The sequence below is a fragment of the Crocodylus siamensis genome, chromosome 15, assembly GCF_052110815.1.
Source record: "Crocodylus siamensis isolate JL-2025a chromosome 15, ASM5211081v1, whole genome shotgun sequence".
NCBI lineage: Eukaryota > Metazoa > Chordata > Crocodylia > Crocodylidae > Crocodylus > Crocodylus siamensis.
Genome location: NC_143409.1, coordinates 25,503,253 through 25,519,756, shown reverse-complemented (window position 1 = coordinate 25,519,756; position 16,504 = coordinate 25,503,253). Strand labels below are relative to the sequence as shown.

The following is a 16,504-nucleotide window of genomic DNA, read 5'->3' as shown; positions in this document are numbered from 1 at the left end:
TAAAGCGACCAAAATGCTGGCGTGCATCCATAGATGCTTCTCGAGCAAATCCCAGGACGTCATTCTCCCCTTGTACTCGGCCTTGGTGAGGCCGCAGCTGGAGTACTGTGTCCAGTTTTGGGCTCCACAATTCAAAAAGGATGTGGAGAAGCTTGAGAGAGTCCAGAGGAGAGCCACGCGCATGATCAGAGGTCAGGAAAACAGATCTTACGATGACAGGCTGAGAGCCACGGGACTCTTTAGCCTGGAAAAGCGCAGGCTCAGGGGTGATCTGATGGCCACCTATAAGTTTATCAGGGGTGACCACCAGGATCTGGGGGAACGTCTGTTCACCAGAGCGCCCCAAGGGATGACGAGGTCGAACGGTCACAAACTCCTGCAAGACCGTTTCAGGCTGGACATAAGGAAGAATTTCTTTACTGTCCGAGCCCCCAAGGTCTGGAACAGTCTGCCAGCGGAGGTGGTTCAAGCACCTACGTTGAACACCTTCAAGAGTAAATTGGATGCTTATCTTGCTGGGATCCTATGACCCCAGCTGACTTCCTGCCCTTTGGGCAGGGGGCTGGACTCGATGATCTCCCGAGGTCCCTTCCAGCCCTAGTGTCTATGAAATCTATGAAAAACAAGTTAATGAAACTACCCAGGTTAAAAAGCTTGAATTTCATAAGCCTAATATTCAAAGTGTTTGTTCCAACAGAAATGTAAAAATGTATAATAGCAAAAGTCTGCAAAAGAGTATTTAAAGGGAAAATGTCAATATTACTGTGGCTGTAACTGCATTTATTCTTATATACATAAGGGGTGACTCTAAGTCTAAGTGCTGTGTGACTCTTTATACTGCAGCTTATTCTGGCTATTATCACTTGGACCAGAAATCAATGACTGGCATTGTTGTTGGAGTGTGTATAGCCCTGACCTGTATTCTTATCTGCATCCTGATTTTGATCTACCGCAGTAAAGCCAGGTATGTTTTAATTATGGAAGATGTAAGTACTTTCTAAAAGTACTGCTCCTTTGTGAAACCAGGCAGTCAGAGACATCTCATTTCATCTGAGAGCGTACTCTTCTACCACAGAGTATTCAGCCTCACTTCACGCTGTCATACCATTGATGAGTATTTTCTTTTCCCCACCTTTACCTAGTTCCTTTCTGTAATGGAGGGGGTAGGAGGCACAGAGAGGAGTTCATGCTTCTTGAAGAGTTAGTAATCTAGTTAGTAATCATATTTTCAAATGGAAATCCCCATGATTCAGAGATGTCTCTGCAGTATTTTTCAGCAGCTCCCCCTGAACTACATTGTAGCCTGCTCAGTCCCAGTCAACAGACTCAGCCCCACAGTGTTCCTGGGGAGGAGCTTCTGCAAACTCAAGATATAAAGAACTCAGAAGTGGACTTCAGTTATAGTTGCTCCAGTTGCTTTGCAGCTATGCAGGTGGAGGTCACTGTCCAGCCCATATCATTAACTGCGGTGTGAATTAGGCCCGCAAGTTTGGAGCTTGGGGACTTTTAAGTTACTTTGCTTTTTTATGAAGTGTTCCAGTTCAGCATAAATGATCTCATGCTTTTGTCACAGTAGAGCCAGACTGCAGTGACAGAGTAGTTAAAGTGCCTCACTACAGTTCTAGAGGTGCAAGTTTGAGTATGATTCCAAACTGATATCAAATACTGCCTCCAGGCAACCCAACTGTAAGTAGGTACCTAATGATTTGTGCTGGAGTGTCAAAGGCAGTCAGATGTAATACTAACTGCATCACTCCTTTCTGTGCAATTGGCTGTAGACACTAATGCACTTTAACCATGCTGCTCCAATGGACTGTTTGGCCCAGGAGACCCTTAGACTATTTTTTCCCCACAGTTTAGGAGAGGGTTGTTTTTAGCCATACTTGGGTACCAGAGCAGCCCTGTTCTCGTAACTGTTTATTCTTCCTAGATAATGTTACTAATCATAGGAAATGTTCTTTCATTGTAAACTAAGAGCCTGTGCATTATGATTTACTAGGGGAATATGGTGTTATTGTAAATTGATCTTATGTATTTCTTCCATGAGCCTATTATATTCCTGCTTAATATTGCACAGGAAAACGTCTGCTCCTAAACCTGTGCAGCAAGGTACGGACCAGCTATCACATACCAGCATCTCGTTAGCCAGTGCTAATGAGGCAGGGAAGAGTATTGAAGGAATTGCAGAGAATGAAGAATCCTTACTGCCAATGATAGTGGGGAACAGCTTCCTTGATGCTAAGGTAATGTGAGCCTCATTTTGCTTCTAAGGTAGAAATATGACTATGGAAACAATTGACAGACTTTGTGACCTTCTTCCTTCATTGAAATATGTTAATCAATAACAATAATCAGCATTCAGAAGTGGGACAACCTCAACTATTGCAATGCAGTGGCATTGCTAAACTGCCTGAAGTCTGCCTGAATATGTATTCTGTGTGCTAAAGAGTGCCAGATTCTGGCTTTAGCAGCGTGTGAGGGTGAGAGTCTATAGCTTAAAATGCCCTTTAGGGACATGTCCAGATGAGCGTGGACATTTGTTTCCCTGGGGACAGGTTACAGCGGCACATCTTGTGTGTGGTAGGTTACCTTGGATGGGGTAGGTGGTAGGGGAGGCTGGGACCAGGAACTGTGTTGCCTCCAGCAACTTTACTTGGAGTGCCTCCTGGGGCTACAACCATGGTAAGAAACCTGGCCGGCAGCTGGAGCATGGCTCTGATTGGCCAGGCTGTGGTTTTGGGCAGCGGTTTTCTTTGGTGTGGGTTTCTTTGACCCCAGGATCTCTTGGGGTCAGGAACCCCCACCCCCACACTGCAAAGTAGCAATGAGGGGAATGCCTACATGTACAGTGTATGGTGCGGTGCCACATATCACATGTCTGTGCTCGTCTGGTTGCAGCCGAGGTGTCTCACGAATTCTATTGTAGACATCCAGTGACAGGGAGAGAGGGTTTCTAAACAAATCTAAGTCCCACTAAGTTAAATACCCTAACCAGCATTACTTATATAGCTGTTAAGTTATGAACAGATGAACAAATTATAGCAGGTTAAAAGGGTAGGTTGAACTTGCCACATATCAGTTGCTCTGATGTTTCTGATGTACAGCTTGGATGGAGGAATTCCAGGTATCGAAGGCACAGGGAAAGGAATTATGCTTGGGTATTTTGTGCATATTAGACCACAGAAAACAAATGAGTGGACAGACTTGATTCAGTCCCTTTGTCATTTGTGAGCTGCTAATGGGAATAAACAGGATGTGTGACCGGTGAGCTGTACTTTTGGGAAAAAAAACCTCTTACCAGTACGGTTTAAATAAGCAATATACTCTCTCTCTGTTTTAGGGGGGGACTGATCTGATTATTAACAGTTACGGCCCTGTCACAAAGACCAGCTACAAGAAAAGGTGGCTGTTCTTCCAAGATTCAAAGAAGGTGAAGGCGGAGGAGGTAACCTACCCAAATGAGTGTGAACAGGCAAGCCCTAGGATAATTTTATATTGTTACCAGAAAAGAGGGTTAGACTTGTTATTTAAACACATTAGAAATAGATTAGCTTTTATCAGAATGATTTCTAAACCTTTGTGATGATGGTGTTCTATCTCCTTATAAATACAAGTGGAGGATTTATTTTTTATTTCCTGTCCTAAACTGCTGTGCAGTGTTGCTCTGTACTGTTAAGCAGTTGTTCTGCTTAAGCTAAAATCAGTTGCACTTTGTGAACAAGTAAAAGATTTTCTACATTGTAGCTGCAAAGTGCTCGATACATGTTTTAAATAATCCTCTCGCTAACCTGAAAATGGTTGGTAAATAAGTAGTAATATCTCTGTGTACAGAGGGAAATTACTGTAGTTACTTGAATCCAAGTAGACCCTGATTTATACATTTGTTGAAATTTCCTAGGTATAGAATCTAATTATTGGAGGGTTGTCTTAAATTCATCCTCCCCACTGCTACAGCAGGGAAAGTAGTGACTGGGAGGATCAGGTGGCTGCCAGGAACGGGGGCTCAGGGGACCCTTTGCCCTCTGCATCCCCCACTTCTTCCCCCTGCAGCCTTTCTGCCCTTCTCCCTCCGCCACTAGCACCCCCTCACCCTCGGTTTGCCACAGCCTCTGTTCGCTCCCCTCCCCCTACTCACCATTCTCTGCCTCTTGCACCCTTCCCCTTACTGTTAGACTAGGGATAGGGAAATATGGCCCGCAGGCCAGATCTGGCTCACCAAAGGATTTTGTCCAGCCCATAGCAGGTCCCTTGGTCCAGGTGTGGGGGGCAGCTAGAGCCATGGTGAATGTGGCTGATCCTACTACCCCGCAGTGTGCAGCTGGGTTGGGATGTTGTGGCAGCCAGACTCGCTTCCTGGCAGCCCCCACGGAGATGGTTCCTTCCAGCTGCCACTGCCAGTCTTCACTGCCGCTGTCAGCCCTAGCCCCACTGCTCAGGCACCCTGGCCTGTCTGCCTCTTACCCACTGTCTGGGATGCTAGACAGAGCAGGTGGGTGGGGTCTCCATGGAGACCAGCCCGGGAACTGCATGAGAAGGGTGCGCTCAGCTAAGTGGGTGGGATGAGGCCACGAGCAGTCGGGGAGCAGCATCAGGGAGCAGGCTGGGGCTGGGGCTGTGGAACAGTGCCAGCACAAGGCTGGGGCCCAGGGCAGAGCCATGATCCGCTGCCTGCACATCCCTGTGACAGATGCCAGTTTCACAGGCAGGGTGGTGCCATAAGTGCTTTGCAGCTCTGCCTCAAGCCCTGGCCCCCGCGCTTTCACAGCCCCGTGATCCTAATGCCAGCCCCAGCCCTTCCTGCCTGTCCTGCTCATGGATGCTGCTCCCTACCTGCTTGCAACCCCATCCCATCCACCTTGTCAGGTGCTCCACCTGTGCACGTCCTGGCCAGTCTCCATGGAGGCAACACGGGGCCAGTTCTAGGGCCCGGGAAAACCAAATCTGCTATCCGTGTGCCCCTCCGATGGGCACCAGTTCCTTGGGCAGAGGCATGCAGATAGCAGATCATGCCTCTGCCCTGGGCCCCAGCACTGATTGGCTGGGCAGGGGACAGTTTCCATGTACTCCATGACAGAAAGGGAACCCAATTCAAGCCGACCAGAAAGGAAGTGTGGGGGTTGAACAAAAGCTGCAGAGGAGGAACGAAGCAGGGGGCAGGAGTCAGAGCTGCAGCAGCCACCTGCCCCCTCCTCCATTTTGTACATGAATCTGAGATGAGGGGCTTTTTCCTTATGCTGATTGTGGGGGGTGGAATCTCATATTCAAGTAAATACAATAGAATTAGAGAAGACTCAAAGTCAGGAATGAATAGCTCCTCTGATGGTGCTCTGACTATACTTCTTGGGATAAAAGAGAGTGTAAAATAATCAAGTCACCAGACCAGAGCCCCAGCTGATGTAAATCCACATAGCCATGCCAGTTTATACTTGAGGATCTAGCTCATTATGCTTATTGAATCGTGACTTGCATATTCTTTCATAGTCAAGAAATATGGGATTCTCCATAAATTCATATTCTTATACCTACCCTTCAAGCTAAAGCTTGTCCAAAGTTGGCATGCGTATTGCTATTGCATCTCTGAGCAAAAGATTTACTGCCACCCTGTGAATGTTACATGAAAGAGGATCTATGGCGGGAGGTGGAATACACAAACGTAATTTATAAAAATCAGACAGGATCCTCAATGAAAATCAACCTCAGTTATGTGTGGTTAGCTAGGAGGGACTATTTCACCCAGTACTACAGAGGAAACATTAGAGAGACTTGAGATTGTACCATTTTATCCTCCCCTTTAGGAGGTATTTGCAGGTTATTGTTCCCAGCTAGTGCTGTTATAGATACTTCAGCCAAATAGGGCAAGGAGTTCAACAAAAAGTTCTTCATTGTCTTTGTGTAACCAAAGTTAAGTGACCACTTTCTCCCCTTGTTTTTATCCAGCCTCAAAGAAGATTTGTCCAAGCTGTGTGCTTATATCAGCCAGGCACTACTGTGCTGCTCAGTGAAGATGACTCCCCCAATTCCCCAGGCCAGCAATCTAATTTCCAGGTGCCATTCAGTATTGTAGCTGATACAGAGCATTCAGCAAACAGCGAAGGAAGCCATGAGACAGGAGACTCTGGAAGATTCTCACATGAGTCCAACGACGAAATACATCTTTCTTCTGTTATAAGTACCACCCCACCCACATCTGGTTCTTTTGTAGGCAGTGACTCAGGTGTGAATGTGAACCCTGTCTTAAGTAACTGCAGAGAGCCTCCTGTGCCATTAGCTACTGACCAGAGTCCTACCTCATCTCTTCAGAAACAGTCCATGGCACAAAATTGACATACCCATCCTGATAGTCATGCCAGACATCCTTGCTGTGTATGTCTGTTCGAAGGACAATGAACAGGGAGCCAAAGTTTATTGTGGGAAGCCTGACAACCCATCAGGTGATCCCATATTTCTGGTGAATGTGTTTTGGTTTTGTTTGTATTTTTTTAAACTCACTCATTTTGAATGTTCAATGGGTAACAATGTGAAAGGACAGTAAAGATTTCTGACCAGAGTAAAAAAATTATCACTGGAGCAAAGGGAAGGCTGTTGGCCCCTTTGCTGACTATCTACCTCAGTTTGCCAAGTGGTGAACTCTGAACAACTGCTTTACCTCATTTTTGTTTATAGTTGGTTTCAGCTACATAACAGATGATACTTCCTAGTAGTTTTTTTTTCTTTTTTGGCCGTGTGTGTGTGTGTGTGTATTTGTGTGCGTGTGCATGAGTGATCAAAGGAGTTGTATAGGTAGATGAACGACTGTTTAGCTGAAGCTCTGACTTTAAAAAGAGGGAACCCTGGGAGGATAAAATATGAATCAACACCATGGACCTAAGATTTAAATGAGGAAAATAATGGGACTGTTATGCATCAGTATGGGATTAATGGAGTATATTCTTTAAAAGATACAGTAGATGCCCATAACAAGTTTTTAAAAAGTAACTGGACATGCCTTTTGCGCCTTTTGATTGTTATAGCCACAAAAGCCCCAGTCTGCCTAGGACAGTGCCTTTTCCATACAATCTTATTCCAGCCATTGCTTTCAGGATGTGTACTACATTCACAGGGCCCTAGGATATGCTGGGTTCCCTACAAAGTTATAACATTGCCCCTTTACTGGAGATTAAATGCTAGAAAGCTTAGTGAAATGAATTAGAATTCAGCTTTCCAGCCAGCTTGGACAAAGTGAAAAATGTCTAAAAGAATACACACAATAGACAGTAATGCTAAATATTCCAGTACCCTAGTACTTCATAGCAACGGTGCCTTTCATTATATATTATAAAATTACTGCTTTGCCTTATGCCTTCTTAATATTCATAAAGTTGCTTCGGAGTACAAAAAGTTGCCTTAAATGCTGCTTAGAACTTACGGATAAATTGTATTGTCAGGTTAGCATCCATAGTTCATTTTTACCTAGTGTTTGAGTGCCAATAAGTGATTGTAGCACTGCATCACGTCTCAGAGCTGTTGTTAAAATGTGGTCCTATTTGTTGCCTCCTCTAGGATGCTGTCAGTGAAAAAAATTAGCTCAGGGAGTGACTTTACCCACATGCCAATCTAAAATTCTTAATTGGGTCTCAGTGGGTGCAACTACATGTTCATTAATGCAGAGTAGTTACTGCGCATTTAGTTTAGTATTTGCTTAATGATGTACCAACTAAATAAGCAGTAGCTACAGTTACTGTGCAGTAGCGCCAGTGTGCACAGGTTTTTTGTGACACTTACTGCACAGTAGCATATTAGCGCGTTTTTTGACCGGCACACTACCGCGCAGTGGTATAAGGCTACTGTGCAGTAAACATCTCATGTAGATGCGTCCAGTGACAGTGAAATAGCCAGAGCTTTAGTTGAAGAGTCTGTGAAAGGGTGAATGTTGCTACTGCCTTGTACCCATACAATTCCTGTTTTATACTACCTCCTTTTAAAGTTATTCTAGTGTTATTTTTTTCCTGTACTCAGGGAACAGTTTGTTACTTTTGAGCTGCCTCTCAGAAGTGTGGGGCAAACTGACAGGGTATCATGTTTTTTGTTTTTAATAGGAGAGAGAGAGAGGCCGAATTCATCAGGTGTTATAAAGTAGTTCATGTATAGGTTTCTCTCCCTGCCCCCATTCATTTAAATGTAAAAGAGAAAGGAAAAGAAAAGAAAATTCGGCATTTGTTTTTAGTTTTCAAAATTTGAAAAATGTAAAGTTGTGAAATACATCTCAAGTGAAAACCTGGCTCCATTTAAGTTCATATCAAAGTCCCATCCACTTCAGTGGGGCAAAGATTTCAACTTAGATGTGGTCTGAATGACTTTTGGGTGGTTACTTTGTGTCAAAAGTTATCTATAAGCCCTGGTCACCTGCTTTTATTTTCATGAATCGGCCTGTAGTTACTGTAGATCTTTAGCTTATAACTGTTTGCTAGTTCTGTACCAGACAGTGTGTGTTTACCTTTTCATAATATTGTTGATTTAAAGGCTTTAAAATAATAATCTTGTACCAAAGAATTTTCTGTAGGAAAAAGAAAGCTGCATATTTTCCAAAAAAAAAATAATAATAATTGAACTAGTTGAAAACTATAGGTTTGAAGAGCTGAATACATTTTATTGTATAAGTAGTTACTAATCAAAAACAATAGGGCTTCTGTTGATTGTAGTAGTTGATTACATAGATTAGCTGTATGCTTCTACAATTGTTAACTACCTTATTGTTACAAAAGCCTTTAAAGAAAATTGTAATAACGTCTTACCAGCAAATATCTCCAAAGATTTGCATGTGTAAATTTTTTCTTTTCTTCAGCATGTAGTTCTTCAACATTACAGTATTAGATAAAATATTTTTGAACAGTTTTTATCTACTTGCTGAAGGAAAAAAAACCTTCTCACCAAAGATTTATTTTTGGTCGCATCAGGCAAATTGTTTAATGTACAGCAAAATACTGTTCCTAGTTAGAGAAAAGTATGAATTCACCCAAACTAGGTAAGAATATGTAACCATAGTATGAAGTTTCATACTTCATCTTTCAGATTAGTTTCATTTCTTAGTGTTTCACTCAAAAAGGGCTGATATGCAAAGGGTAACTATTTTCTTCTCCAAAGATTTGTTTGCTGTAAGTACTGATACACTGATATAGCATTCTCATTTGTAGGCATAAAAACTTATTCCTCAACTACTTCTGCCAAAGACCTGCTACAGAAGTTATGGCTAATTAGAGGGGTACAGTTTTCTATTCTATTTGTCTGCTAGAGGGTTTTAGCTTCACTAGCCAGAAAGATGAAAAAACTTACAAAACAGTACATCCATAATGCTGTTTATCGAAGTACTTTTTATCAGCAAATGAAGAAAACCAAAGATATTTAAGGTTACCTCAGCATATAAGCAAATTTAGTTAGGTATTAAATTGTTCCATTTCATTTGCTTTGTCTTTGTCAACCAAATATAATGTGCATCTCCAGAACCCAGTTCACACTCATTTACTCGCCTTTATCATAACTAATCCAGAGCCATTTACTTTGTTACTGTGGGGGAAAAAATGATCCTAACAAAGATCTATGGCTTAATTTAAGCTTTATCACAAAAGTAAAATTCTGTTGAGAACTACTTTTCTTATGATCCAGAAGAAGCCCAGTGTGAGCAAAGTAGTTTCTACACAAACTGTATGTGCATCAGAACTGTTCACATTAAAATCAATAGCAGAACTGCCATTTAGCCCACTGGGTGCAGAACCAAGTGCAAAGGGCAAATGTTTTCTTAAAATGTCTAATAAAGGTGCGATATTATTGATTCAGGCCATTATTTTGACAGCTGAGGGTATGAACTTTTAAAGAAATTTCAGTTTTTGTATGCAAGCTTTATCCTTACCATTTGCCATAGAAATACCCAATGAAACTTCACAGGCAGAACAATCACAGGCTACCCAGCATTTTTTCTTGATTGTGTCCTGGGTACTGGAGATAAGAAAACACTATCCATTGTCTAATTATGAATTTTACTGAATATGTTTCGGAAGAGGAACAAAAATAAGGAATTTTGTTTATACCATATGAATTAATTTTGTTAAATTTATTAAGAACTAAAGCACCACGGCTGATGTAATGACTGTATGTGTAATCCTCATACTTCTTTTTTTTTAAAAAAAACAAAGACAAAAACAGTTGATGTGACTTGAAAAGGTTAAGTATAAAAATGCTCAGGAGAAGATCCAGAAGTTGATTGCTGGGTTTACTAAATTTCCAAGTTAGCACTCACATTGCCCTTTCAGCAGCAGTGCTGATGTCTACATTCTGGAAATAAATCCAAAGCCCTAGCTGTTGGTTTGATTTCCCGCCCCCCAGTCCACTTCATGAGCTCTGTGAGTTTTTCAGTGTCCTAGCATAGTCTAAGCTGAGTGGTAAATGCTTTCCGCTTGCACTTCAACTGAACTTTTTTATAGATCTGTTTTTGTTAACATATGTAACTTGACAAAGTTTACTGACTTTTTGCTCCCTAAACTTCGGGGATTGCAACAATAAGAAAGTATTATGAGGTTTCCTCACCTATTTATATTATATGTAACACTCCTGGCTTGTTCTGTAGTTTTATCCCATTACTTCCTGTTTGCCTCACTCAGGTGCTCACCCTGCTTGCACAGAAGTCGGTGGCAGGATCCCCATTCATTTCATGGGTACAGGGTCGGGCCAGTACTGCCTCATTAATTTCAGGAGGTTTACAAACAAACAGACTTGCATCTTAAAACTGTATTTCAGCATCTCTGAAGTACTGCTACTTCATAGGGCAATCCTTATTCAGGCAAAATGCTAGTGAAATACGAGTAAGAGCTGCAAGTTCATGCTCACTGCATTTGTTACAAAGAGACACTGTGGCAGCAGAATTCACTTTGACATTTGTGGGAGTGGTGTGCAAGAATCAAGGGCAGTATAAGACTTTTCTAGACCTCTTGAAAATAACAGGCGGAACTTAGTTGCACATGTTACATTGGTGTAATTTCACTAAGGCCAATGAAGTTACTCTGCATATGCTCTGTTGCAACAGTAAGCAAGATCTACCTTAATACATGTTGAGATGGTATATGGGATGTTACCTAGGGTACACATTCCAGGTTTTCAAATTCAGAACAGACATTTTGGCAGGTGACACAGAGGGGTTTTTCTTACTGCCAATTTAAACTACTCTTTTACCAAATATTTAAAATTGTTGGGAAAGCTAGAAGTTCATTGCAGGGAAGAAGCATATGAAATGCACAGCTGATCCATGTTCACAAGGTATTTCTAAGTACCTTTCGCAGTATACCAGTCATCAATATTTATCTCAGTAATGATAGTTCAATGCATTAATGATATGCATAGGAATAGGATTGATAAATTATTTTAAAAGTTATGCAGTTTTTAGCAGGTACTTCATATTAAATTCATTTTCAGGGATAGGTAAGTGCCAATTCCAGTGACTTCTAGTATTTCCAGTTAACCGTAGTGCCATTAATACAGTTATTGCTACTACATTTTGAAAATAATCTTTTTTAAGTAATTATTATGCAAAATGTGTTCTGTTTTTAGCTGCTGGACCTCTAGAATTTCTGTTAACAAATAGTTCCAAGAGGAGCAAGACTGGACTCTCGAGGACCTGAAAGCTAACAGTTGTATAGCTAACATGAAGCATTGTGTTGCAAGAAAATGCTTTTCTTCTTTCCATGAAACCACATTTCCATGAAACTTAAATTTAATGTCATTTTAAAAACATTATTCATCTGCAAACTAAATGCAGTGAGCAACACCTGTCTCATGTTAGCATAGTGTTAACAAACTGAATCCAGGCCAAATTCTGCTCTTAGCATTGCTGGTAAAAAATTTGAGTGATTTTATTTATTTCTGTGGAATTTCTCTAGATTTCCATTGATAGATCATTTGCTGATTTATTCTAAACAGGTGTAAACATGTTTAAGTGTTTTGCTGAATCAGGGCTCAGAGAATAATACTGGCAGTGAATTGATCCCATTTAGGAATTTGCCAAATGTTACACTGTTGCATATACCTTCATTGCATCTGCCTGGTGTTTTCAGTAAAGACTGACTGTATGTGAAACCTACTTTTTATACAAAAATATTGTTTTAGTTTCTTGGCTTTTTTGTTTCTTGGGTTTTTTGTTTGTTTACTTGTTTTTTTAAAGATGTGAATGAATTGTAAGTGTAGGAGCCAGTTATGTATCTCATATTGTGGGTGTTCTGGGTCCTTTCACTCCATATGCCATTTTTTTTATAAGGGCAGCAATAGCTGACTTGCTAATGGAGGATGGAGCTGAATTATATTAATTTTATATTTGACTCAGGGGATCAGCTCTATGAATTCCATTGTACCAGGGAAGCTAGTGTTTGCCTTGATTTTGAATGTACCTTTTTCATGTCTTTTTAAAAATATTTTGTTTAATAATGTGGATTTGTTTTACTTTTTTATAGCATTTTAGTAATTGTTACCTAGTGTGTTGGTTCTCTTTTTTTCAGGGTTGTTTATATACTACCCCAAAGGTCATGCCAAAAATGAATAGAAGTTTAAATGCCAAATGTTTATGAAACTGCTGTCTAAATACTGATTGATTGCACAGTTTAAATAAAAGTTTTCCTTAGTAAAAGGGTTTCAAAAAATCTTTTTTTTTCCAGTTTCTGAAACTAATGGTTCAAAACACAAGATAATACTGTAATTCATCTAGTGCCATAAATATGCACACAGTTTTATAAAATACAGCATTTTCTGCTGAAAAGAGGTTGCATTTAAGAAGATTAAACAAGACAGAACAACAGATCAAGTAAAGGAAGCTGCAAGCAGGTTGCCAGCAACTAGAACCATGGTAGGATATGTTCCTTGCAGAAATGAGGTTTTTAAGAGATGTTCCAGGTTCATTACATAAGAAGTGCATTTAATAGAACCTTTTGCCCTCTGGTTTGAATTGTATTTATATCATCTGAAGACTTTTCAGTGTCCTACGGGTTGGGACCTACCAAATTCATGGCAGAAGTAGAGTATGCAGCAGCTCCTTTTAATCTTGCATGTTCACCTGCACCCCCCTCACCCTTTGCCTCCTTCCTACTGCTGATTAGCAGAGGACCCAGCCCTCCATCCTGATCAGCAAGGAAGCTAAAACTAGGGTTTTAAACATGGCACTGTTTTTGCCTCCTCCACCAGCAGAGCTGTCTGCAACCCCTCAGCCAATCAGTGGCAGGAGGCAAAAATGGTACCATATTTAAAACCACAGCTTTCACCTCCCTGCTGATCAGGAGCAAGTTGCAAGCAGGGCCCCTTTCCCAATCAATGGTGGGGGGGCAGGTGTCGCAGAGGAACCTGCAAGATTAAAGAAGCCACAGCACACCCCACTTTTGCCATAAATTTGGTTGGTTCCTACCTGTCAGTAGTAAGTCAGTCTTTCAGGCCTTTAACAGTGGACAATGCTTATAGCACAAAACCAAGACAACTGGTACCCTTGACTGGAGAGATGAAGGACTGAAACAATTTAGAAGGTGAACTCTGATCCTCCCACAATTCAGATTTGTAGCAAGTTGGCTGGGAAATGAGGTGAAGCTTGAACAACCCTGCTTGTCCTTGAACCCCTTACACAGACAGAAAGAATGCTTCCAACTCCAGTATTTTCAATACAGCTACACACCTCAAATTACTTTTAATACAAAATATGGATTTTTAATTAACTAGAATACAAGGGGAATCATCATTTAGCTTAAGTCCTCGTTAAGGATGGGTATAAGACAAGACATTGTATTGAAAAATTGTGTGCAAAGCCTTTTTCTTTGCTTATAACAAAATTGTATAAATCAATCAGCCTGAGTTTTCATAGGCCTCTGTTTGGGCTGAATATAATTTTTGTTTTATTCCATGTCATTTTTGTCACAAAGACAAACATGACTCTTACATAGCACAGAGCATATTACTTACGCTATCTCAGACATTTCCCAAGTATGTGTTTATTCATGTCTGTCAGTATGGGATCATTGTTTGCAAAAATACCACATCTTTCTTTTTACTGTGCAAGTGCTTTGTTTTGGAATGAGTTTCTCTGAGAGTAATAAAGGCACTTTGCTCACAGTAAGGCTGTTGTCACAACAATTTGAAAGCACACCAACAAGCAGTACAGACTATCTTGTATAGGGCTTGCCTACACTAGGGGACTGCTCCTGGTAGAACTTCTCCTGACTGAAAGCAATGGCCACAAGAAAGCTAGCAGTTTTAAGTATGGGCCTCATAATTTAGAACTTGAGTTCTGTCAGCTCAGCTGTGTAGTGACCAGCCCTTAGAGTATTTTAGATTCTTGTTTGCTATTGAATTCAATTTATGACTAAACTGTTAGAATATCATTGTAGTTGCTTATAAGACGAACTGCTATTTCCATACTTGAATATACTTCAGATGAGAGTAAATCAAGTTTAATTAGCAAGCACATTGTTTTCTTTTGGGATTATAAGTTTTGGATTGCTGTCAAGGTGACAGTCAAATCCATAAGCAGGAAAAATACAGCCTGAGTTGTTTTGTGGCCTATATGTATCACTTTAGGAATAGGATGGTGGTTGCAGTTCAGTTCCTATACTACAAGTAACACAACTGTAATAATTTACTTCCCTGTTTACAAGGCCAGTAAAAAAGAGAGGAACAGAAAAGCCATGGAAATTGAATTTGTACAATATTCCAGGAGCTGCAAATCTTGTTGCTCATATTGTATTTGTTTTTGGCTGAATGGCAGTAGGTATGGGCTATTAGACTGGTGCCTTTTGGAGACACTAAATTCACTTGTGGGGAAGAAACCAAAACTTCATAGACATTTAAAATCCTTGAAAATGGAGTTTTACAGTGGGAACTGCAGTGTTTTTAAAACTTAATGTTCTCTCTTGTATATCTAGTAGACTTATGAGTCTTATATATGTTTGTTTTTACTTCTTATTTTAATTTAACTTTAAGGAGAAGGAGAAAAACAATTATTTTATGGAATGACAGAAAAATACTGGTTTCATTAAACTGTTAAGATGATACTAAGCTGTTATGATTGTTCACACACCTGGGAAAATAACCTCTTACTGAATTCAGTAGCCAGAGGACTAGCCATTCAGTGAAAATATGATTTCCACCCCCCACCCCATTGTATAATACACGACACTTCCCTTCAAAATGTTTTCTAGTTCAGTGGCTTTCAACCTGTGGTCCACAGACCCCTGTGGGTGTTCAGACTATGTATAAGGAGGTCTGCAAAAGAATACTATGATCAATCAAAATGATGTGAATACTAAAACTTACCATTCAAAGGGGTCTGCACTTCCATTTGACATTTCCAAAATGGTCTGCACCTCAATTTAAAAAATTTTAGGCATCTGCAAATGAAAAAAGGTTGAAAACCACTGTTCTAATGCATTTTACAGTTTAATATTTCTGCTAGTACTATTAGGAGAATATTCCACAGATTTTATTGCGAGTTTCTACTATTCAACTTTTTCTTTTTGTTAATTTCAGGCCATCACTCCTAGTTCAAATCCTTTGCACTCTCCTAAATAATAACTCTCCTGCCCTGGTAATTATGAAAATCATCTACAAGTCCTTGAAGTTTGGCTTTCGTCTCCACCTGCATCTGAGTTATCGTTCAACCGTATACTTAGTTTCTTTAATTTCTCCTCTTAAGTCTTCATTTGACCATTTCTGTAATTCCCAAACCTCTTCCAATTTTCTGTTAGCTCAGCAACCAGTATGTATGAAGCTTCGTACTGCAGGCTTCCTTCACCTAGGATTAGTGGGCTGCTTCTCATTCTTTTCTCTATGTAGTTCAACTGGCTTATTGACTGCCTGGAGGTTTAGCTATCAGAGCTGCCTACACCAAACACTTTACTTTTCTTTTCTGCCCAGCATAATGTGAACTTCTTTGCTCTTAAGAAATATCATTTTTCCCCAAAATGAGGAGAAATAGAATGCCTGAATTGTCACCAGTCTTTTCTAATTAGTGGAGAGGCAATTAATCTTCCTGCGTTGCCAGTCTCCTCCAAACCTCAGGCCTTCTTGACAAGGAAACAAGAATATCTCTAAGAATCTGCATGTCAGTGAGATGTCCTGTGGGGCCCACCCCAAGATTGAGACAAAAATGATGCAGTTCTATAGCTGTCCTCATGGCCTTGAGAAATGCTGCTATTTCCAGGCAGCTAAATTAGCACTAAATTAGTGGTTACAGGGGAGCTGCACTTCAGACCCATTCCAGGCTTTGAGTTCATTCCTCAGGAAGAAATCCTGGCTTCCTGTACCTTGCTCGGAGTGGAACTCAAATGCGACCTGAAGATCCTTTGTTTAAATGTTGTGTTGATGCATCTCTTAAACTGTTTCCTTTGAGGATCCTGTAACAGTAGGTTTGCAAGGACACAGAAGCAGCTTTCCCAGAACAAAGTAGTATGTGTTTGGCAGAGACAAGGCATCATTTAGGAAAATGGGCTAAAGCAACAGAGCACCATCTTGT

The 16,504-nt window shown here is 40.7% G+C and overlaps 1 protein-coding gene across 2 annotated transcripts in view; it reads left to right on the top strand.

The window, feature by feature from the left end:
- PRTG (protogenin) overlaps positions 1–12,615 on the top strand; it is a 130,121-nt gene extending 117,506 nt beyond the window's left edge. The window contains exons 17-20 of one of the 2 annotated variants that reach the window (XM_090029369.1): positions 844–964; positions 2,078–2,243; positions 3,341–3,445; positions 5,938–12,615. In XM_090029369.1, coding sequence (XP_089885495.1) covers positions 844–964; positions 2,078–2,243; positions 3,341–3,445; positions 5,938–6,324 — 779 coding nt within the window. In that variant the 3' untranslated portion in view covers positions 6,325–12,615. Of the gene's footprint in view, positions 1–843; positions 965–2,077; positions 2,244–3,340; positions 3,473–5,937 lie in introns of both variants that reach the window. The other variant, XM_090029368.1, reaches the window with a different exon arrangement.
- Positions 12,616–16,504: the final 3,889 nt, after the last annotated feature.